The 25,890-nt window shown below is 44.4% G+C and overlaps 1 protein-coding gene across 1 annotated transcript in view; it reads left to right on the forward strand.

Annotated features, from left to right (window-relative positions):
* WSCD1 (WSC domain sialate O sulfotransferase 1) overlaps positions 1-25,890 on the forward strand; it is a 209,021-nt gene that overhangs the window by 85,905 nt on the left and 97,226 nt on the right. Inside the window, exon 2 of the mRNA XM_083172250.1 lies at positions 2,993-3,695. Within this exon, the coding sequence (XP_083028376.1) occupies positions 3,263-3,695 (433 nt within the window). The 5' untranslated portion in view covers positions 2,993-3,262. The remainder of the gene's footprint in view (positions 1-2,992; positions 3,696-25,890) is intronic.

Here is a 25,890-nt window from a genome sequence, read left to right on the forward strand (position 1 = left end):
AGGCTGATGAAGAGACAGTGGGTGGGGCACAAACTACTCCCTTGCCCTGGGTAACAAAAACCTTAGTTTCGGCCCTGTAAATTGGTACAAATGTGCACATGTATACCAGAAGGCAGGGACGTGCGGTGAGGTAAAGCCTCACCCCACTGCACGCCACTGCCAGAAGGGGTGTGATCCCATGTCAATGGAGCTTTAAATCTCAATAAAACTACTAACCGCACCAATAACAGGATATACCGACAAACTTCCTGGACCAAATCGGGACAGCTGAGGCGCTTATAAATCCTTTTCCAGCATGTATACTTGGCATGACATTCATTATCTCAGTCTGACTTCCAGTTTCCAAATAATTTATACTGTTATAATTGATAAGATTAACATGACTGAAGTTCAGATGAAAACTTGAGATATCCAAGCCTTATATCTATATAACCTAAGGAGAGCCGTCTTACCATATTCACCCTGTTATATACTTTTGTTCTTTATTTGTAACAGTCAGTCATTTTTGTTTGATCTTCATGTCTGCATATTGCTGCTTGGTATCATTTTTTCCCCCTCTCTTTTGAAAATATTTCATATTCATCTTCTACTTCTTTATATATACCCTGTGGCTTTGCTTTATTTATTAGTCTACTTCTCTGGCAGAAGTAAAATTTAAATCAGGTTAAATTATACTTTACAGGACACACATTTATTCCGATGTGCATAAATTATTAAAGTTGGCAAGATGCTAATATTTTGATCTACTGTATTTAGTGAACTAGTTTCTTACTATGAATGTGGCATACACAGAGCCATAACTAGACTTTGGTACCCTGTTCCAGAATGAGAACTGACGCCCCCCCCCCCCCCTAATTTTTTTAAAATAGGGACACAAGGCACATGCCCTCATGGTGAAGGGGCATGACAAAACTTATCCTAGAGAAAGCCCATGCTATAATAACCCTTTCCACATATTCTATATTATCCTACATGCACATGTATTACACAACACCGCAGGAAAAGGTATTTGGACTTATCCACTTTTGCACCTTTAATAAATAACACATTTCAATATACTGCCACGCCTAGGATTCAAACTCATTACCTGCTAAATTTCATTTAAACACTTACTCATAGAGCTAACAAAGTAACTGTGAGATTTCTAACTATATAAAGCTACTTGTACTTTGTAACAAGTAATCAGCATAGTAACTGAGCAGATCTATGTAGTGTACAGCCACACACTACATAGATCTGCTCAGCAGCAATGCTTATTTTTTCACAAACTACAAGGTGAGTTTCAAATAGAATTATATACCGTTCTGTGCAGGATCAGATCGCTCGACAAATGGCATGTCTGATTGCAATGATACAGGATATGGCTGTGACTCCCAGTTTATGTAAGCATTTTGAAATGTAATAAAGGACAGTGTTATTACATACCAGTTTGACTCAAGTTAAGTTAATGAACAGTGCCCACTGCTCTGCAGTGATGTATGTGAGGCACACTTTGCACTACCCTAGTCCAGCCTTGGGTATACATATAATGTACACTGATGGTCTTTATAACCAGCTCGCACTCCAAGTTATATGGTCTCGGGGTCAACTATGTCTAGGTTGACAGTCAATAAGTCAAGTACTATTGGTCGACAGTGACTAGGTTGACACCTAAGAATGGACGAGGTCGTCAATTACATAAGGTCGACACAAGCTTAAGTTCAACATGTACACGTTCAACATTTAAAGCATCAACACAATTTTTTGTTGTTGTTTAGACCGTCTTGGTTCATACTTTAGTATGCAAGTGGGCACAAAAGTCCGGCATCCAGTCACAGACAGATAACCATGTCTGCAGAGCCACCCAGCAGCAGCAGTGACAAGTGGATTTACATCGACATCAGGATAGTGTCACTCCAGGCTCAGGCTCTGTACACTTCATTATGGCTTGGACAGGCCAGTCCCAAAGCTGTAGCCTCCAGGCAGACAGCAATAAGACATGTACTGTAGCCCCAACCTCTCCTGCACCTCCACCTGCCAGCAAACATCCACCTGCAACCCCTCCTCCCTTCTTGCTTGTGCTACATAATAAGAGGATCGGCAGCTCTAGTGCAGGGATTGGCAGTACGCTATCCACCCCCCCAGTGAATGTCTCCTCTGGGTATGTCTCATCTGCTTAGTACAAATCCACTGGACGACTTTGTGTGCGGTCGGACGGCCGATGTTTGGTATTTGTGCATGTGCAGAGGTGAAGGGCTGTTTGGGCTCATTACCATATGTGTACACCCCACGTTTCATGGGTGTTCCCATGAAAAATGCTGGGTGTACCTATGGTAATGCAGCCGTGACGCACGTGTGGGGGGCGGACAACTGAAATAGCCGGATGTCATCTGCCCACCAATATCCCTGCTTTCATAGGGAAAAATGTCCGAGTGGTCTGGAGATCTTGGTGCTGCCTGACCGCTCGGTCCATCATTTGATGGTCGGCGACCATCGGAGAATGGGGGGGGGGCTCCCATAGATGGAGGAGGTGTTCACATGAAACATCCACTCGCGGTCTGTATGCTCGGTGTCTTACCGCGTTCGGACGGTGTGAGCGATCCGTACGGTAGGCAGGGCTAAGAACACTCGGTTCCTGTCCAAAATACGCATCCGTCCGAATCAACTAGAATAAGGGCCACAGTTATAAGTTGATAAATGACTAACAGTATATAAACTTTCATACACAGGACAAGTCTTCCTGATGTATCCTCAATTTGGGCTGGTATTTTATCTGTTTCTGAATTTGTTTTGCTGATTTCACATATTGCATATTCATTCACATGTACTGTACTGTACAACTAAGTACTCTAGATCTAGTTATAAATATAAAAATAAACTGTTGGAGAATTTACTTTTACTTAAGTTTTTCATGTATCATCTGTTCTTATGTGTAAACTGTACAATTAGTCTTTCCAATACCACCACTAATGTACTGCTTTTGCAATCATCTTATTTTTAATTTTCATTTCAGAAACTGTATCACACTCCAGAAACTATCCCAAATGATGGAACAGACCATTGGATACACTGTGCTGGATTTACAAAGGAGATGTCATACATAAGCAGAATGTGGTCATGTTACCTTGGAACTTTGAAGGGACATGCATTGTGGCTTCCGAAATATATTCTTTAATCCATAGGTAATTAAAGCATTATTTTTCGTTGGGGAACCTTTCCCCTCCCATTTTTTCTCCTTTTTTTTTTTCATTTTTTTTTCTTATTAGTTTGTTTTACAGAGGGCATGGCCAAACCTTTTTTTAGTCTACAGAAATTTCTAAGGCGGGCTCAGTTTTTCCTCTTCTTCCTCACCATTGCTTACTTAATGGCTGGAAGTCTCCTGCTTTTACAAAGGTCTTATTTGGTGATCCAGCAAAACAACAGAGGAACTACCAGTATTCAGGGATCTGCAATTGATAGTTTGATGCCTGATGATAGATATATGGACCGAAGGATGTTTCAATCCCCATACTGGAATCCAAAAGGAATGGGGGATGGAAATGTTCATACAATGACTAATGGAAGGCGTGCTTCACTAGACCAGCCAATTTGGTTGATATCTCGGAACTCAGAGTTAAGGCAGCTAAGAAGAAGATGGTTTCATAATTTTGTGAATGATCGAGAAACTGGGCAAGGCACAATATCAAAACTACAGAAGCATACACTTGTAAATAAAGGTGGGTGTAATAGTCTAATTAATATAATTTATACCCAGTGATTTTAAAAACAAAGGATATGGTTATTTTCTGTATAATTATTTTTGTCATATATCATTGTATATTCAGTCTTCTCATGAAAGTATGAGTCCAGAGTTTAATCCAATCGATAGCCTGCCAACGTTTCGGTCCTGATGCGGACCTTTGTCAAGGTGATGGCAATACAAGCAACAGTGAGCAACCAACAATGGGGTTGGGGTACTGTACCCCAGTAAGCCTGCCCCATTGCTTAATGGGTAGTCTGAGGTCACTGGTGGGAGATACACAATATGGACCACATCTTCTCCTTCTATGTGTTATGGATGATATGCATTCAAGAGTGGTTTCATAATGTATCATATCCGTAGCTGCAATATTCATTCAAAGAGGAAAATTTACTGTACTTGTGTAGTTTGTGATGCGATTCAGCACACCCCCACTATGTGTACGTGTCCTCTCGACCTGCTCATACCCCCACTATCCACGTGGAGTTGATTCAAAAAGTGTGGCAAGCGCAGTGAGCCACCGAGCCCAAAGCGTGGCGAGCGCACACCGGAAATGAGCCCGAAAGGTGTCGAGCGCACGCTGATTAATTGTCAAGTATTATGTGTATTACTTGATGTGTATTCCGCGTCCCCTTGCTTCAGGCTCATTTTCTGCTCGCCACGCTTCGGGCTCGGTGGCATGATGATGCGATTTGCATACGATGCGATCCACGGGCAGTGCCGCTGTGAAACAACACAAGTACCAAATTTACTATGCTTCTTAAAAGGAAAGGTGATGTTTCCCATAGAAACCAATCAAATTGCGTTTATCATTTTCTAGGATGCAATAGAGAAATAATAGACAGAATCTAATTGGTTGGTTTGGGCAATATCACCTAATTTTCATTTTTTAGATGCTTTAGTCAATTTAACCGCCAAATAATTGTTCCAGGGACACCAGGCAGTATAGTTCCAAAGCTGCCCTCTCTCACCAGTTTTAACCACATGATCTAAAATAGCAATAATATTCAATGCAGAACTTGGCATGTTTTGCGATTAGTATTATTGCCGTTTTTAATTCTGCTGTGAAAACTGCCAACAACGGAATGATGAGAAATCATTGAATCAATATGGGAGAATGTTGTGAAAAGAAAATGAATGTATTGTGCTTAATCTTATGCATGTTGGTAGTGAGGGGTGTCTGCAAGCGTGTATGTTCTGGCAGCACAAAAACTCTTTATGTAATAAAAATAAATATGCATTTCTATGTGAGATAGATACATTTAAATAGTCTGATTAATTTCCTATTAAACGTAAAACACACCCAACACTGTCTTCCTGCACTACAAGCGTATCCTCGACTACTACTGTTCCACAGCTGCTGTTCCACAGCTGCCCTTGCTAAGCAAACCTACTTTAAATGTCAAATTTTTGCCCTGCGAAACGTAGGCAGTCACGTCTGCACCACCATCAACTACAGTACAGTATTTTCACTACCCACCTCTGCCATCCTTCCCCTCTTCCCTTATTGTACACAACTTCTGTAGTAAAAAAATTAACCTTATCTCCTCTCATTGCATTCAAATTCCCACACCCTCGCCCTCTCTGTCATCGCCCCACAAAGGGGCAGTTTTATTAAGCATGGTAACAGCTGCTAACTGTCAATGTAAACCCGGCCAGCCTGTAACTTAATATTTAGGAGCTGATTGGCTGCTGCGTTATCATCACCGCCCACTTTATCACTTCATCAGGCTTAATAAAGGTGCCCCTAAAGGTGCCCATACATTGCATTGCATGCGTTTCGTGTGCGATGCGATCTGAATCTAGTTTAAAAAAAATGTGCTGCACAGACTTTGTGCTCTGCGATGGGATGCACACATTGCATAGCAAGGCACCCTCGCACCGTGTAAGGGCACCTTAGTTTCCTTCTGTCTTCTAGATCCATATTCCCATAGGTGTGCGCACATTGAGTCTTATGGGTGCACAGGCACCCCCTAATGCTGTGCCCACCCTTATGAACACCTCCCTACCAGTAATACCTTTTACCAAAGACTTTTGCTTTTTAGAACTGTATTCCCATCAATCAATTATGTGTGTTTTGCATTGTTACTTGTACCAGACCATTGTCATATCACTACATATCCATATATGTTTTTTACTTTATTTGCATGTATTACTATACTGCGAGCCGTTTTATATTGTAGCGAGTACCAATAGATGATGGTAGACATACCTGATTGGTGCTGTTAGACACACCCAATGGGCGGTGTTATACATGCCCAATATGTGGTGCTAGGCACACCCCTTTGGCGGTGCACCACCTAATAAAATGTGCTGCGCACGCCTATGCATATTCCTCTGAAAGACTCCTCCTCCTGCCCCTTAATCTTTTATGGACCTCACTGTCCTCTTCATCCTCTCATTCCCCTCCTATTGCAGATATGCTCTCATCACACCAGTCCTCAAGAAACCAGCTCTTGACCTTTATTGCTAACTCCTACTACCACTGAAGTGGCCCAGACCATGTAGTAATGGTTAGCCAAGCCTCTTAGCATGGATCGATACCATTGCATTTCATCGGAGGACCCTTCATCATGTCCCAGCATGACTCTGTGCTTGTCATTTTTCTAGGGATTGTGAAAAAATCCTGTCCTAATACAAATTTATCAATGTAATAAAGTACAGAAATGAAATGTATATTGTTAAAATATTTTTCAATTTCATTATAGACTAGTAAAATGAAATACTCTGTTTTTGTTTGATATGCAAAGTCACAGTCTCACTGCGTATAATAGAAATACAGGGTATAAAACTGTTATCAGTTTATATCAATTTAAACACCATTTATTTTTAAAGCAGCATTGCTATGGTCCATTTGATATATTTGTTAAAATGACATTTATGCAATATTCGGTTTGCTAAAGTAATGTGTTAATGCTCTGCTGGGTATATTGTTAGATAAATGTCTCCTCTGTACTTGGATCATTTTTTGTGCCATGTGTGATTTTTGAAGACGTTCAATCAAATCTGATGTGATGCCCACTTTCTCTTGCTAAATTTCATAAAGCTTATTTTAGATGTGTTTGTTTTCCCAAGGCTTCTCTACATCTTGATTGCATAGAAGGGAAAAACATGCAAGGTTTGATTTGAAATGTAGTGATACTGACACTCCAGTCACTTGACTCTAGGTGTGACTGTCAGTTAGAGGGGTTGGCACCTTTTAAATTAAAACTGCTACATTTCCTTTGAAGATATTATGTACAAAGCTTTAAGAAGAGGAAATGCAACTCTATAATTACTTTGTATGAGCCAGTTTTTTTGATAGGGTGCCGGATCACTGTCCTACAGTCGGAATCCCGACTGTTTAAATGCCCGACAGTCGGGATCCTCACTAACAGGGGCTAGGCGATCGTAGCAAGCCTGTAAGGGCTTCTTTGCGCTCACCTCCCTGTTGGAGCACTGGCAGTTGAGATTCCGCTGTTGGGATACGGACTGTCAGTATCTTAATTGTTGGACCGCCATACTACACCTGTTTTGATAAAAGTGTTATGAAGTTCTAAGAGACTCATCTTACTAGTAGGGTGTGTGGTCAGAATGTTCACTATTTTTCATTTACAAGGTCAAAGTTGATGATGTCAACATGGCTGAGGCAGATAGAGTGGCCGTTATTAATAGAGAAAATTCTGTAGTTTGAACCCCCCCCTAATTTACTACTGTAGTTCAGAATGACAAATAAGGCATCTTAACAGTACAGTATTTTAGGCCTAAAGCTGGACATACAGCTAAAAATGTATTGTCCAATCTGGTTGATTAAAACAAAAATCTGGTAGTGTATGGGAGAATGGGAGCAAATGAAAATTGACCATTTGCTCTGAAATACCAGAAAACTGACAAAAACAATCATTCAAATTGGTTGAATCCAATCGATTTAACCAATTTGTGGGATTGACTGTTGTCTGTTTTTTAGTGTGTGGGAGCAAATGATCACTTTTTTTTATTTCAAGATTTTTGTTCCAACCAACCAGATTGTACAATAAATCTTTAGGTGTATGGCCAGTTTAAGGCAATGCAATGCAAACCTACCCTACCACTAATTCACAGGATTACATAAGAAAAAAAATACTTATCCTTCCTGCTGTCCCGCACTTTCTCTCCACATGCCTCCATACAGTGAATGACTGTCAGCACTTTGATAGCTCCACCCATCACCAATCAGCTTGACGGCAGCTATTCACTATCTGGCTTCTGGGAGCAGGTTGAGAATGCTGGACAGCATTCTCTATCTGCTTCCCAAATGATTCTCCATAGGCACCAGCCCGCCCCTTCTAATGGTCCCTAAAATTGTGGGGCCCTGTGCATGCGCCCAGTGCGCCTATACATTATAATGCTTTAAGATACTCATGATAACAGGGCCGTTTCTAGAGGTGGACAAGCCACGCAGCCGCCTGGGGTGCCGCACGGCTGGTCCACCACTATTAAAAGAGCCGGGGCAACCTCCAGCGGTACTTGTGGAGTATCACGGCTCCCATCGTATGCCATATGTAGTGGCATACGATGGTATACGATGCGATTTTTACCGATTTTTGAGCATTTCTGGTCAAAAATCGTATGCGATCGCATCGGATGCCATACGATGGCATACTATGTGATGCGATGCAATGGCATACTTTTTGATCTTAAATGCATCCAAATGCATTAAAATTAGTATGAAACATGTTAATTGGCCCCCAACTGTCATTTTTCACTGTGTACCACCCCCAATATCAATGCCAACCCGAAGCGTAGCGAGCCAGCGAGGGGCGGCGGTACGCGTCCTACAACCTTTTCATACCCCCACTATCCACGTCGGCGTGGAGTTGAGAATAGAAAGTGTGGCGAGCGCAGCGAGACGCAGATACCTGTGAAGCCCGCGAGGGGACGCGTATAGCTGACCACGCTCACCACGCTTCGGGTTGACGTTGATAGTGGGGGGGGTACACTATGAAAAATGGCATTTGGGGGCATTTCACAAGTTTACTACACATTTCAATGCATTTTGATGCATTTCAGTGCAAAATCGGGTGCCATCGCATCGCATGCGATTTGATCGGATGCGATGTGATTTTTTTAGCATACGATCAAGGTCTTGGGAGCCGTGATACTCCACAAGTACCCCGCCAGCTTCTCCCGCCACCACCGGTTCCCTTCAGGGAGAAGATCGCTTTGCAAGTCTCTCCTTCTCCAATCATAGCTTGTGGGCCGGATCCTAATTGGCTGATAGGCCCCGAGCCAATCAGAGCTCATGGGCCGGCAGCCAATCAGGAGCCATCCTGCAAGGTATGATTGGCTGATGGACACAGTGACGGGAAGGAGAGTCGTGCGATGTGCTCCCCTCCGAAGGGAAGCAGCAGCGGAGGAGGAGAGGAGACAGACAGCCAGCCAGCACTGGAGGGAGGATGACATGGACTCTCCTCTCCGACAGCAGCAGCAACAACGATGAGTTGTGCTGCTGCTGGCATATTCGGACACATTGGGGGGCATATGTGTTTATGGCACTGTGAGGGCATACCAGGCTGGCACTGTTGGGGCATATCGTACTATGGGGGCATATCTGGCACTATGGGGGCATATCTGGCACTGTGGGGGCATATCTGGCACTGTGGGGGCACATCTGGCACTGTGGTGGCATATATGTGTCTGGCACTGTCGGGGCATATCTGGCACTGTGGGGGCATATGTGTAATGGGCATCATGTTGTGCGTCATAGTGGGCATCATGGTGTGGGGCGTAATGTGTAATGGGTATTACGGTGTGGGGGCCCGGGGGTATTGTATAATTGCTATCACAGTGTGGGGTGTAATGGGCATCTCGGTGTGCGGCGTATTGTGTAATTAGCATCACGTTTTCCGGCGTAATGTTTAATTGGCATCCCAGTGTGTGGCATAATGTGCAATTGGCATTACAGAGAAAAAATGTATAATGATTTAAGTAGCTGGGTCACTGTGTGGGCCTTTATGTTTTTATGTCACTGTGTGGCCTTCAGTCGGGAAACTTAAGTGTGGGAGGACAATGACCATTCCTTCGGTAACCAATGTTTGATCATGCAGGTTGCAAAAGTGAGGTGTAAGGTAATGTTTTCCTACTAGACCACGCCCCTTATATTAAGCCACACTCATTTTTTATTAAACCACACCCCTTTTTCGGTGCACGCCCAATTTCTTCACAGTAGCATTAGGTACTTATGTATTATCTGGGCTCCCATGTTAAATGCACCCCATTTTTTCATACCCCTACTATCCAACTACGCATGGAGTTGATTTTATATAGTGTGGCGAGCGCAGTGAGCCACCGTGCCCGAAGCGTTGCGAGCGGACGCGGTCTCATAAGAAAAACGGGAGCCCAGATATTACATAAGTACCTAACATTATGTATTGGGGTATTTTTATTTCTTCACCCTGGGAGCTAAATTGTCTAGAAATGGCCCTGCATGAGAATAACATTACTGAACAGCCATATTGCATATAACATAATAGATATCAATCTTTATGTAATTTTGTGCATATAAGGATTAATTCAGGTTCCTGGGATCGCAGCACAGTTTAGTGAACACCTCTTATTGGCAGCTTAGTGGATAGGAACAAGATGCTGCTGACAGCTTAGTGGATAGGGACAGTTTTCCATGTCATTCGGCCATGCCCCAGATGTGAAAAAATGGCATACTTAGCATTATGCAGGGGGTAACAGTGCTAAAATATTTTTGATATTGCAACATTTTAGACTCATACTTCATACAGTCCCAAGATAGCCTAATGCTGCAGTGAATAGTTCCAGTAAAACATGTGCTGGTCACACATTCATATGCATTTCACTCATTAATCCTCTCCAATTTTGCAGGTCCATAAAGCTGGGTATACAGGTGCCCATACACTAGTAAGATTTATCTTCAGACCTGGCTGGTTGGAACAAAAACATGGTTATGGATCAGTGACAGTTTGGCAGTTTTCCAGCATTTTCAAGCAAATGGTCAACTGTCATTTGCTCTCATCCATAACCATGTTTTTGTTCCAACCAGACAGATCTGAAGATAAATCTGCATGTGTATGGCCACCTTAAGTAGCATCCTAAGATGGCATTCACCCAAATGTTGCTCTTCTGGTACTTTCTGTTTTTGTTGAGTATCTGCCACTATACCTATGATGTTACACATTGCTTTTCTATTCTATTGATTTCACTAGTATTTTGTCTGTTTTTTTTTTTTGTTTTTTTTTGGGGGGGGGAGGAGGGGGGATTTATGCAGTGACTCATTCACTTTGTCTCTATACAATTGATATGTCTGTGTGAGAAACCTTCTAAAGAGAAAAAGTGGAGAAGTTGCCCATAGCAATGTGCTTCTCGCTGTCATTTATTTAGCACCTTCTATAATAGTCATCAGCTAATTGGCTGTTATAGGCAATGTCTCCATATTTCTCTCTTTAGAACATCGGAGACTGTACATCTCCCCCTATTTATCACATACATCCCATATACTGTACAATGTTAATGTTACTTCACATTACAGTTTATTGGAGTACAATAGATGTGTAGGTCACTTTTTTATTTATTTATTTATTTAGAACTTGCCCTTATTTTTATAGTCTTATCCTTGATTAAAGCTTTTGTGAACTATTTATAATAGCAATTTTGACATTTTTATCTTTGCTATATTTCTATTGGCAGCAGATACTCCTGTTATGCCAATAAATACATTTTCATTGGCAGTGCTACTCATTGTATATTGCACAATTTGTAGCCCGTAAGTAGTGTCTCTGCACACACTGTGAAGCTATTTTTTAACATTTATTACCATCAAGTGTCAAAACACACATCTAAAGTTATTTAACATTTCTCATTTCTCAAGTTCTCATTTTTTAAAACACGTAGGTCATATCCAACAGAATAGCTGAGAAAGTACAAAGTCCTCCCTGGTAATTTATTATGTACTGTACTTATTGTGTAAATGCAGCTTGTTATGTGGATTTTAACAAGCGTACCCTGCTTTGCTAAGGGGCATATGTCTACCAACTAGCTCTGAAGGATTTAATTCCATGACAGCTCAGAGTTGCCGGAATTGACTCTCGTCTTTACTCTGTTAATGTGACACTCTTGCACTTTTCAGTTGCAGGAACAACAACAACAAGAAGTTGTCCTAACAGGGTTACTATAGATACTCATCTGTTCCCCTTGATGATTAATCTCTATTCATAAAATTCAGAGGCTAATCCAAGAATAAAATATAATGTATCACTCAAGAAAAATAAGTATCACCGATATATCGTATAATTAATGTTCTAAAATGAAACTTCCATTTACACGCCTTCATATACTTAGCCTCATTACACTAGGAAGCCCAAGGTACTTAGTGGTCTGATTCAGACCTGCTAGCTAGGCTGAGTATATTCAGAGCCAAGCGAGCTCCCCCCCCTCCCCCCCCCCAGCTGTCCGGATACCCGCACTGCGCTGTGGGCATAGGCGTGCGCAGCCCATTTTCTTAGGGGGTGCACTATTTGAGGGGCGTGTCCATCACCGCCTACTGGGCGTGTCCATCACCGCCTACTGGGCATGTCCATCACTGCCTATTGGGCAGCAAAGTCAGTGGAGAGGAAAGGGGATACACTGAACTGGATGGAAATGGAGACAATGAGATAGGGGGTCGGTGAGGTTGTGGGTGAAAATGGGCTAGTAGGAAAGGAGGAGCAGTGAGATAGGGGTGGGAGAGGGGACACCTGGCCTAAGAAAGGTGACAATGAGCTGAATGAAAGGATGGGGTGAATTGTGACTGGACTGGGTAGGTGCCTTAAGGTGGTTGGGGAGGGAAGGGGGGAAGACACTGGGCTGGCATGGAGAGGGCAGTAATGGTGGCATTGGTGGGAGACCGTGGAATGGAACAATGATAGACAATGTTATAGGAGCACTGACCTGTGTTTGCTGTTGGTGTTTTTTTTTCTTCCTGGCATGCCTGCAGCAGCACTGCACACTTACACAGCCTCCTGACCAAGACTGTCTGCTGCTGGGGGGATCTGGCAGGCTGATCATGTGCCTGCCAGTGAATATTGCCTCACACTGGCACGCTTTGCACACTGGCAGATTAATTGAGAGAAGAGGCCAAGGTCTCTCTTCAGCCAGCATGTGATGATGCCGGGGCTGACTTCCGATCAGCGTTGGTCAGCGCACTAATAAAGACGTCATCTGTAAGTGACAGGATGGGTGCACACTGCAGGGCAGGGCAGGGCAGAGGAGCGAGACTGCCCTGTAGTAGTATATCCCCACCGGCGCCTGTCTCTCTCCCTCCCCCTCCAGCTACCGCATTAGAGCTGTCCTCACAGAGCTCAGTACAGCACCGTCCCAGGCAGTGCAGCATACCTCACACAATGAATGAACACAGGGGATGTGAAGACTGAAGAGCAGCACTTCACTTATTGTCGGCGCTCCCCACTGACCTCGCGCTATTGGCTCCTCCTAGCCACCACGGTGGCTGCTGTATGGTAGTTACGCCGCTGCTTGGCTGCCTTGCTATGCGGCGCGGGGGGCTCAGCCGTCACTCAGTCAGCACGTCAGGACAGCGGGGACTGGAGCGAGGTGCGTAGGCTGCGGCTGTCTGTCACTAGGAGGCACTGCAATCGCACGGGGGATGCCGGTCATTAGGAGGTGCCTGTGCACCCCCGGCACCCCCCGTGCGCACGCCTATGGCTGTGGGCGAATGTATACTTTTTAAAAAAATGTGGACAAAAATTAAAAGAAAAAATGTTGTGGGCTCTTTCAGCCAGTCCTGGTTTCCGAAATGTGGGGAAAAAATTCTTGGGGTTTCCCCGTATTTAAGAAACCACCACTATGTTCTTGGACCAGTCCTGGTTCCAAAAATAGCTTGGACAAAAAACATGGATGGTCCGCCATATTTTGGAACCAGAACCGGGCTCCAACAGCCAGCAGCTTATTCCCCCCCCCCCCTGGATTACATTTGCATTTCTGATGGTTTAAATGAGAAAACATCTGGATGTGATTTTTGAAGTGCGTTTTGTTGGGGGGTCGCGCATTACATGTGCAATTTGTGGTAAACATGAGATTTTGCCCGTTTTGGACCAGAAAAATCACATGTTCTAATTTTTTGTGATATCTAGTTTGTTATTATTGCAGAATATTGTTTGAAATCAGTGTAATATAACAGCCATTGGTAGTTAGTGCACTTGGGCTCTAACAGGAAATGAATATTTAAAATGTTAACATCACAGTTATCTAATGTAACACGTGGTAGCATCATCAAAGGAGCAAAGAGGTTTACTAATGTGCACTCCATTAGTTACCAATGCTTTGGGTGAAAACAAATACACATTTTGTATGGACCATGACCAAGTCATTGATGGCTTTTTTTTCCTATGAGGGCTTTCATGCAAAGCCAGGGTAGTTGGCTTATTTGATACATGGCTCATGAGAAGATATTGTAGGCAGCGGCGTAACTATAGCACCGCAGCCCCCGCCACCGCGGGGGGGCGCTGTGCATGTGGGGGCGCCGGGGGCTGCGGTGCTATAGTTAACCCCCCCAATCCCCTGCAGACTTACCTATCTTGCTGGTCCCGGCGGCTCCGTTCTTCTGCTGAGGACCACCACAAAATGGCCGCCCCCATATAGCACACAGTTCACTGAAACTGTCTGCTGTATGGTGGCAGCCATTTTGTGGTGGTCCAGTCCTCAGCAGAAGAACGGAGCCGCCGGGACCAGCGCGATAGGTAAGGCTGTGGGGGATTGGGGGGGGGGGGGGTTTGCATAGGCGGCGAGGCGGCAGGGCAGGGGGGTAGGGGAGCTTGGCGGGGCGGCGATGAGGGGGGGCGCCCCCCCCCCCCTAATGGCGGGGGGCGCCCAAAACGTAGCTACGCCACTGATTGTAGGAAATGGTTATGTCTTTGAAATATAAGAACATGTATAGCACAATATCATATATTGAGATATTGCAATGTACACTGACTTTATATTTTTTATTTTGACAGTGACAATACACTTACAATTTCTTGGAAAGTGCCCAAGAAACTTTGCATTATTAGGTTACACACATAGATAAAGAGGAGATGTGATTTTTACCTGGACTGCAAGTCAGCAGCAATTTTCCAGCTACTGGAAGATTTGCTGTCTGAAGGAAAAGCAATGCTCATTTTCACGCAATATGACAGATTTTGTTTGTCATCTATGATCCCTGCTTTCTGACAAAAAGGGCAGCATGGATGAGGATGGTGGTAATGTAAATGAAGAACCTTTGTCTTGGCTTGTGGAACATCCATTGAGTGATAAAAATCTATTTATTGAACATGGCCATAGTCGTTTAACCGAATACTTGTTGTAGCATTCACCAAAGTATTTCTATGCTGTATGGCACCATAAAACACCACAGTTCTGGATAAATTTAATATGCAAAATTACCTTCAACTGTATCCCAATGCATTGCCCGGTTAATTGCACATCTATTGTATAAAATTAATTTAGTGGAGAAAGTTTAGAAGGAACGAATACCCACTTGTTCATGCAAAATCTGGATTGGAGCCTTCTAGCTATGGGGGTGTATCTAGATACAGGAATGCACTGGGGTTCTCAATTAGTCCTGGCAGTGTACTGTACATGTACACCACAGTGCACATGAAGGGGGTAGTCATGGCTTAAGTGGGCATGTCATGAATCAAGGGTACCTGGCCTCACAGAACGAACCCATGTCTCTATATATTGGTGGCTGACCATAATACCAGAAAGCTACTTGCTTGGCTAGCTGAGGTTTCTATGTTTTGTCGAACTGGCCCATCAAGTCTTAAGCCCTAGTAGTACGAGGTAGGCAGTCCAGCCCTGCCTAAATATCTACTAAGGTGCAAGTGTTTCCAGAAGACAAGACCTTTTTACATGTGAAGAAGGGCAGGGCTAGCCATTCCATACATGGAATACATACGCATAACTGGCGTAGGGTAATCCTAAACCGCCCCAGTATACATGTGTTCGGCATCCTGGCAGTCATGATGCTGGTGCTGGCATCCTAATTGATGTCCGGTTCCCAGTGTTGGTTTCCCAGCAGTAGTTGGGATGCTAGTCTGTACATTAAATGCCAGATATCTATTCTTGAGTCCAAATGGTTCAATCAAATTGACTGAGATACTAATGAAGTCACGTGTGCTCTTGTATAACTATGCTTAAAACATGGGTCTTCAACCTGTGGCCCTCCAGATGTTGTGAAACTACATGTTTCAACATGCATTGCCACATTTTTTCCTATAAGAGCATGCTAAAAAAACTTCAGGGCATGCTGGGACATGTAGTTCCACAACATCTGGAGGACCACAGGTTGAAGACCTGTGGCTTAAAACCTTCACTCCAATGACAGATCTTTGGAAACTCTTCCATATAGAATGCTGAGTACTTTCTGGCATTGGGAAAAAAAAAGTGTGGTCATGCCATCTTCTGATGTGGTCACATTATATCATATTGCTTTCATAGTACCAGGCTGTCCACAACAGACTAGTGGCAGGTATAGGCACCACTTGTTCTTCTTGGTGAACACAATGCTCATAAATTGCATTTTTTTATTTGGAAGTAAAGTTGTATGAACTGTAAACATAATGGGCGAAATTTACTAATATGTGAATTATACTTCACATGTTGCTATGGGCAACCAATCAGATATTGTCTACTATCTTCTAGAGGTTGCTAAATAAAGAAGAAGCAGATTCTTATTGGTTCCCCGTAGAAACATCACATGTGAAGTAGAATTCACATCTTAATAAATTTCTCCCATACAGTATATGTTATTTAAATGCTTGGTACTATATACATCATGTAAGCCATATGAACCAATCCCTTATAAGCATTTAGCAGTCTAGTGCAAGCACACTAATTGATATTAATATTGTACTAGTTGCTGTGGGTTACAGCATGTGTTTCCTATTACACTATATCATTTAATAATCCTTGGTGTTGTGACTTTCTGATATGTTAAGAAGTACACTGTGTAAACGAACATTGAATAATGTTTTAATAATTTAGAACCTTATTACTTCTTCATTTTACCATACACAGCATGGTCTATAGTTTAATAACCATGGTTAATGTGTTTCATCTCTTAGGGGAAGTGAGTAACACAGAAATGTTGTCTGAGTAAAGCCACAATTAAAATTATTTATAATTTCGAAAACTGAAAGCTGAAGTTTCAGAATTGATTATTTTTGTATTCTAATTTTGCATTAAATATAGCCGTTGTAGAGGCCATATGAAGCAATGGAAGTCTAGAAATCTGGAGTTGGAAGATACATTTGTTTGGCAAAATTATTGGAAAAAAATATGACATTATACAGTAATTTATATTTTATTCACAATATGTAACATTTATGTATTTTTGGAAATTTAGTAACTGTTGATATGTTTGGCATGTTTTTTTTTTTTTTTGGAAAGGTGACAATCACTTTTATGAATGTCATTGAACTAAGAGGGATGTACAGGATGGATATATATATATATACTAGGTGATTCATCGCGCCCTACGGGCGCTCTTCACACCGTCGTAAGGGGCTGCGCCCCCTTAATTTGTGAACATTTGTATATGAGAAATATGGTTAGAATTGTATGAAAGATGCCCTGTATTGCAACTTAGGTGTCCGCGAATCGCGGGAGGGGGGGTCGCGGAGGGTGCCGCGAATTGCAGGAGGGGGGGGGTTGTGGGGGGGTGGATGCTGCGAATCGCGGGAGGGGAGGGATTGCAGAGAATCGCGGGAGGGGGGTCGCGGGGTGGGTTGCCGCAAATCGCGGGAGGGGGGTTACGGGGGCGGGGGTTGCGGCGAATCATGGTAGGGGGGGTCGCGGGGGATGTGCCGTGAATCACGGGAGGGGGGGTCACGGGGTGGGGTGCCGAGAATCGCGGGGGGGGTGTGTGTGTGCCGTGAATCGCGGGAGTGGGGGTTGCGGGGGGGTGGGGGGGGTGTGACGCGAATCGCCACAAGAAAAAATCAACACAGAAAGGTCAACACATGTAAATGTTGACATAAGTGTGGCACTTCATTGGTGTCCATGTCGACACATGAGAATGAATATGAAAACATTCAAAAAATGAAAAAAAAAACTTCAAAAACTCATGTCAACCTTTTTCATTGTCGACCATAGCCATGTCAGTGTTTTCCATGTGCAATTTAATTCTGGAGCTGCCGCGAATCACGGGGAGTGCCGCGAATTGCGGGAGAGGGGGGTCGCGGGGGTTGGTGCCGCGAATCGCGGGAGGGCGGGGTTCACAGGGGTTCCCGCGAATTGCGGGAGGTGGGGGGTCACGGGGGGTGCCGCGAATCGCGGGAGGGGGGTTTGCGGGGGGGTGTGACGCGAATCGCCACAAGAGAAACTCAACACAGAAAGGTCAACACATGTAAATGTTGACATAACTGTGCCACTTCATTGGTGTCCATGTTGACACATGACAATGAATATGAAAACATTCAAAAAATGAAATAAATCTTCAAAAACTCATGTCAACCTTTTTCATTGTCGACCATAGCCGTGCCAGTGTTTTGCATGTGCCATTTAATCCTGGGGCTGCCGCGAATCGCGGGGGGTGCCGCGATTTGCGGGAGGGGTTGCGGGGGTGGGTGCCGCGAATCGCGGGAGAGCGGGGTTCATGGGGGTTCCGGTGTGGGGTTGCCGCGAATTGCGGGAGGGGGGGGGGTCGCGGGGTGGTGCCGGGGTGCCGCGAATCGCCGGAGGGGGGGTTGCGGGGGGTGTGACGCGAATCGCCACAAGAAAAAAATCAACACAGAAAGGTCAACACATGTAAATGTTGACATAAGTGTGGCACTTCATTGGTGTCCATGTCGACACATGAGAATGAATATGAAAATATTCAAAAAATGACAAAAAAACTTCAAAAACTCATGTCAACCTTTTTCATTGTCGACCATAGCCATGTCAGTGTTTTCCATGTGCAATTTAATTCTGGAGCTGCCGCGAATCACGGGGGGGGGGGGGGGGGGGGGGGGTGCTGCGAATTGCGGGGGGGGGGGGGGGTTGCTGCGAATTGCGGGAGGGGGGGTCGCGGGGGTGGGTGCCGCGAATCGCGGGAGGGCGGGGTTCACAGGGGTTCCGGTGGGGGGTTGCCGCGAATTGCGGGAGGTGGGGGGTCACGGGGGTTGCCGCGAATCGCGGGAGGGGGGGTTGCGGGGGGTGTGACGCGAATCGCCACAAGAAAAAATCAACACAGAAAGGTCAACACATGTAAATGTTGACATAAGTGTGCCACTTCATTGGTGTCCATGTCGACACATGACAATGAATATGAAAAAATTAAAAAAATTAAAAATAAATCTTCAAAAACTCATGTCAACCTTTTTCATTGTCGACCATAGCCATGTCAGTGTTTTGCATGTGCCATTTAATCCTGGGGCTGCTGCGAATTGCGGGGGGGGTGCCGCGAATCGCGGGAGGGGTGCCACCAATCGTGCAAGGGGGGGTCGCGGGGGGGTCCTTTTTGCCGCAAATCGCCGGAGGGAGGTCGCGGGGGGGTGTTTTTTTCCGCCGGGGGGGGGTCAGGGGGGAGGGTTTACAGCGATTCGCGGGAGGGGGGGTCGCGGGGTGGTGGTTATGCCGCGAATTGCGGGAGGGGTCGTGGGGGGGTTCTTTTTGCAGCGAATCGCGGGAGGGGGGGTCGCGGGGGTGTTTTTGCTGCGAATCGCGGTAGGGGGGGTCGCGGGGGAGCGGGTATTTTTGCCGCAAATCGCGGGAGGGGGGGGGCGCGGGGGGGGGTTTGCCGCAAACCGCGGGAGGGGGGCGCTCACCTGGTGGCCGTGGAGTAGCAGTGCTGGGCAACATGGGAAGGCAGTGGGTGTCTGGCACTGTCTGTGGGCTCACTGGGCTGGTTCTCTGTCACATACCTCCCAACATGACCCTCTCCAGGAGGGACACAATGCTCTGTTTCTAGACTTCCCCTTAATGTATGATTGCCATCACCTGTTTTAAACAGGTTAATTTCTCAGAAAGGTGTTCAGCACAGATGAAGGCAATCACACATTAAGAGGAAAGTCCAGGAACAGAGCGTTATAGACACAGACACCCACTTTGAGTGACAGATGTAGCCAAATATATAGGAGATATATATATATATATATATATATATATATATATATATATATATATATAGTTGATCGAGATGTGCAGCACTCCAGTCAAAATCTTTCGAAAATCAGCTTTATTTAGAAACAACAACGTTTCAATATCAGGTCGATATTTTCATCAGGACCTGATATTGAAACGTTGTTGTTTCTAAATAAAGCTGATTTTCGAAAGATTTTGACTGGAGTGCTGCACATCTCGATCAACTATCTAATACCCCCCAGTGCGGGCACCCACACAGCTACTGTTTCGGAGGAAGTGCTTGGCATTCCAAGCAATATATATATATATATATATATATATATATATATATATATATATATATATATATATATATATATATATATTTGGCAAATGCTTGTTCTTTTACACATCTGATATAAATTGGATATACATATACTCCTTAAGCTGTTTGAGTGCTGCCTGTTCCTTTTGGGGCCCCTACACCGGACAAATTCTACACAGATTGGTACATAAGATTGAGCGGAAGGCACCACAGCACTATCCCTGCAGACGAGAGTACCAGACAAATTATGTTTTTTTATATATATATATATATATATATATATATATATATATATATATATATATATAGAGAGAGAGAGATGCAAGGTCCGGCACTCCACTGGTTACGATACTGGTTACTTGCTCCGGTGCCCTCCTCAGACTGCGAGGTCCAAACATACACGATAGCAAAGGCGTCACTCGGAGACAGTTGAATGAAAACTTCACTGCTTTATTAAGCACAAGGTGATAACCAACACCAGCGTTTCGAGCCGCAGGCTCGTCCTCAGGGTACGACCCATCACTGCACACACACCATGTTATATACCCCAAAAGGTCACTCCCCACATTGCAATCAACTGGATTACTCACCTGGTCCAGGTGTCCGCGCGGCGTCTCCGGCGTCTCATCCATACGTCTCCTATCCTCCGTTCACTTCCTGGATGCGTCATCAAAGATGCGCCCCGGCCTGTGAAACGCAGGAACACTTCAGAGACTAGATGATTTCCGCCTCATGACCCGCATTGCCGGCACCTGCCAGGGAGACACCTGTGTAACCCTCATAAAGGGTTAAATTGACATGAGCAGAACTGTAACCCAATGAAGGGGTTAAATAATAAATCCATGAGTAAATATATGAGTTAACAGTATGTATTTCATGTATATTTATTTTTATGAACATGTATTATACAACATGTATATATGTGGCATAGGGAGAGGCCGTAGTGTATAAATGCATACCCTCCAACATGACCCATCCCATTAGGTACAAAATGCTCTGTTCCTGGACTTCCCTGCCAGTGACAGTTACAGATGTGAGCCTGCAGCACAGTCCAATATTCAAAGAGGGGGGGTCACATCAACTCTCAGTGATGTTTGGGATGGCAGCTGGTGTGGCTCCCCTTTTTGAATATTGGACTGTGCTGCAGGCTCACATCTGTAACTGCCACTGGCAGGGAAGTCCAGGAACAGAGCATTTTGTACCTAATGGAATGGGTCATGTTGGAGGGTATGTAAATACCTATATACATTAGAGGCAGTTATTTTAGGGTTAAATCAATTACTATGTACATTGATGACAGTGAGAGAAAGTACTAGATACTTCATTTGAATAGCTGACTGTGAGGCTGTCAATCATCCAGTCAGCTGCAGTGAGAGGGAGGCAGAAGGCGGGAAAGAGTTGTGGGTGTGGCCAGCTGAGGAGAGGGGTATAAATAGAGCAGCTGACAGAGAGTCGGAGAGACTGCTGATCCCCTGGCCAGAGTTGTACACCTTATCTGTCCCCGCTGCTGCTTGCAAAGTAGCTGGCTGTAAACAGCAGCAGCGGCGGGGGACAGTGGAAGTGAAGGAACAGGTGAATTGAGAGATCCTCCTGATCTGCTGGCAGTGTCTTGGTGAGCCAGTTTTCAGAAGGGGAAGCAGGAGCAGGAGCAGTTGCCGTAGTGATAGTAGAGGCCTGTTCATGATTAAGCAGTGTCAGGCCTGAGGTAGGAGGAGAAAAAGTGACAGAGGAGCAGAACAGAGATAAACCCAGGAGGGGAGGAATTGTCTGGAGTGGTGAGCCTGCAGGTTGTGATAGAGTTCAGCACACATCACTCCTACATATATGTGTACATCACAACTGAGCACTAATTGTCATCAATATAGACTTACTGAAAGCCCTTACTGCAGGAGTGGGTTGTGCTGCGGAGCCTAGTACAGTAAGGAATAGCCACAACAGCAGCCTGTCAGAGAGTCTGGGGGAGTGGCTGCCTGTCAGGAGCTGAGCTGAGGAGACAGAGCAGGCAGCCGAGTAAAGGGAGCCAGAGCCTTATATTACACAGCTTGCGGCCCCAAGCATTTCTGCTGTATCCCAAGTGACCAGATAAATACTCACTATCAGTTGGTGAAAAATACTTTATTAAATAATCTACTTGATACTGCACATAGGGGGATTAGGACCCTCAATTAAATTAGGTTGCAGTTGAATGTATTTACTTCTTGAGCAAAGTTGCAAGCTAAAAAGAGACGTTGTATCTTTTTTTTTTTTTTTAAATAAATGAATATTTATTTGGATTAATAATAGTCATAATAGTATAAAAAACAGATAAAATGCATGAAATGATATTGTAATGGATAGGTGCAGTCTCTCACATTGGTGTTATTTAGTTAAACATAGTCCCGTTCCTGGATTGGCCTCTGGAACCCTATTGACAATACCAGGTCTCAGACACTCACTATGTGTAGATTCTCACTTGCTGTTGGCTCAATATGAGCAAAGAGTTCCTGGAGTGGAGAGTTCTTATAAAGAGGGGGGTGATGTTACCGGTGGGTCCTGTAGGAATTTGGGGTCCTGAGATCTGGTCCGGGACAATTCATATATCAGACTTTGTGGATTTGGGTCCAGTTGTTTTTTTTTTTTTTTTTTCAAATATGTTTATTGAATTTTCCATTTTTCTTATGGTACATTCATATCAAAACAATGTAGACATTCGTATCAAAACAGTGTAGACAGGTCATGGCTTACAGCAGTAAACCACACATCATCAGATACATTTATAGTCAAAGATTACATATATTCTACCTTCTTGGAATAGATCTAAGCCAAAACCTTTACCTGAGCAATATTGAACGTCTGGGGAAGAAAGGGGGGGGGGGAGGGGGGGAAAACAAGAAGGGGAGAAATATGAGAGAGATACTTGGGGTATGAGGGTGCGGGGTGGGGGGGAAGGGAGAAGAGGAAGGGTGGGGGGGGGGGTGGAGGGGGTGTATATCCGTAAGATTACACGTCTAAGTATAACCACTAAGCATACAAGTAGAACAAGTATAACAAGTATTCTAGGCGTTGTACATCAGTCTGTCCGAATGTGTCTCAGAGATGGCTAACCCCCTGAGTTTGAGGGTGTCAGCTAAACCGACTAGGTTCCAACGTCCTGGTACAACTGAGCCAAAGAGCCCTGAGATAGTAGACCTTCTAGAGGCCCCCATTTCTTCTGAAATGATCCATCGTGGGTCTTTTGTACGGACTGCACATTATATCTGTCTAAGTACATGTATTTAACCAACAATGCCAAGACCTCCTGAAATCTAGGAGTTCGTTTATCTATCCAGTGGTTTAAAATAATTTTCTTAGCGACACTTAGAACCATCGTGGTACAAGGGATCAAATGATTAGAAGAGGAGGGAATGTTCCACGATTCTAAGTTATTGAACAAAACTGGCACCGGATCTGGAGTGATATTTTGTTTAAGTATTCTGCCAAGTTGATACAGTACTTTATTCCAGAATCTCTTTATTTTTCTACAGGTCCAAAGATTGTGGAAAAAAGTGGCGTCCTGGGAACCACACTTGGGACATTCGCTGGGTTCATCGGGTATATAATGTTTCCTTTGACTCTGGGAAATGTATGCCCTGTAAATTATTTTGATATGTATTTCCTGCAGAACTGTAGTCTGCAGAGTTTTGAGTGTGATTTCCCAGTACTTAAATAAAGCCTCAGTATCTATCAGAGGAATATCTACCCTCCATCTCTCTGTCGTTATTTCTCTGAATTTCCGTATCATTGTGTCAGGGCGGATGTTGTAAAGTGTTCTAGGTTTGAATTTCCCTATCAAGAATTTCTGAATCTCTAAATGTATTATAGATCCCTGTGCCGCTATGATGTGCTTTATGTCTAGTGAAGAAGCGTAATGCTTCAGTTGTAGTAGTGGAAAAAAGCTACTCTTAGGTAGGCCATACTGGCTCTGCAGAGTCTCGGTAGGTATCATAGTCCCCCCCGGATCAAACACCTGGGAAACCAAGCTTAGACCCTTCGTCTGCATGCGAGTGAAGATCGGGCTACACGTCCCGGGGGGAAAAAGAGGATTACCACAAATGGGGATCCACTCCGATCTCCCAGGGTCCGATCCAGTTAGAGCACCAAAGTGACACCAAGCTTCATATGTGTCTGTAAACATGAAGTGGCCCAGGATATCCGACGGAATCTGCTTCCTGGGAGAGTGGAGCAGGGCACTAGGGTTCCAAGGGGAGAATAATGCACTGTCTAAAGAGAAATTCGAGTATGTGTTGTTACCTGTTAACCAGCCTATCGCAAACCTGATGAGCAATGCTCTCGAGTAGTGTTCTAGGTCGGGGAAGCCCATACCGCCCTCCTCCTTAGGAAGTTTTAATCTGGCTAAAGCGATCCGTGGTTTCTTCCCTTTCCATAAAAAGGTTGCGCAGGCCTTATCAAGCAGTTTGCTGTCTTTTCTGGTTAATCTAAAAGGAAGTAGTTGTATAATGTAAAATAGCCTGGGGAATAGCACCGACCTAATCACCTCCATCCTTCCCAATAAAGATAGCGGGAGGTCTTTCCAATTGTTCATTGACGCAATTATTTTCTTAATTGCCGGGTCAAAATTACTCTTATACAACGTGTTGGGGTTATTTGTTATTTGTATGCCCAAGTACTTGATTTGGTGTTTTTGGACCCTGATTGCCCTCCCCTCCTCCTCTGAGGCAAACCCGGGTGGAAGAGTCCCCCTTATCATTAATAGCTCTGACTTGTTTATATTTATCCTATACCCCGAAAAGCTGCTGAATTGTTTAATTATGGAGAGGGCTTCACTTATCGAGTGCTGCGGGTTGGACAGAAAAAGCAACATGTCATCGGCAAACAGAGAGAGTCTAAGATCTACTTGTCCCACCTGAATACCCTGAAATAGAGGGGAGTCCCGTATGGCAGTAGCCAATGGTTCCAAGGCCAGAACAAACAACAATGGGGACAGAGGGCATCCTTGGCGGGTGCCCCTGCAAATATTGAAGGGCTCCGAAAGCAGGCCATTACAGAGAATTCTAGATGCCGAGTTGCTATATAGAGTCGTTAGCAAGGCGATAAATTTTTCTGGGAAGGCAAACCGCCTCAGGGTGTTAAAAAGGTGATCCCAGTGCACCATGTCGAAGGCTTTTTCTGCATCCAAAGCCAATATGCCCTGGATGGCGTTCGGCATGGCGCACCGGGAGCCCCCCACGGCCGCAAGCACTCTTCTAATGTTAGCAACTGGGTGCCTACCTGAGACAAATCCCGTCTGGTCCTCGTGAATCAGACAGGGTAATATAGCTTTGAGTCGTTCCGCAAGAATTTTCGTGAAAATCTTGTAATCAAGATTTAATAAGGAAATTGGTCTGTAGGACCCAGGATCAGACAGATCCCTGCCAGGTTTGGGAAGGAGGCGTAGAGAGGCCAAATTAAAGTATTTTGGGATAGCGCCTGAATGATCTATGTCATTAAAAACCGTTACTAAAATGGGGGTCAGTTTGGGGGCTAAAAGTTTGTAGAAGTCGGACGTAAAGCCGTCCGGGCCTGGAGCCTTCCCTGGTTTCAAATTTGAAATTGCAGCCGAGACTTCTGTATGAGTTATGGGGTTTATTAAGGATTGTGCCTGAGAGGAAGTCAGTTTGGGTGTTAATATGTTTTCCCAAAAGGAAGTTTCTTTGTTCTTGTCAGAGGTAGGTTGAGCATACAAATTTGTATAAAAAACCCTCAAAACTTCAGCAATTTGGCTATTTGAGGAAGTTTGGGTGTGATTGGAAGTTTTCAAGGGGTG

The sequence above is a fragment of the Crinia signifera genome, chromosome 2, assembly GCF_055691185.1.
Source record: "Crinia signifera chromosome 2, ASM5569118v1, whole genome shotgun sequence".
Taxonomy (NCBI): Eukaryota; Metazoa; Chordata; class Amphibia; order Anura; family Myobatrachidae; genus Crinia; species Crinia signifera.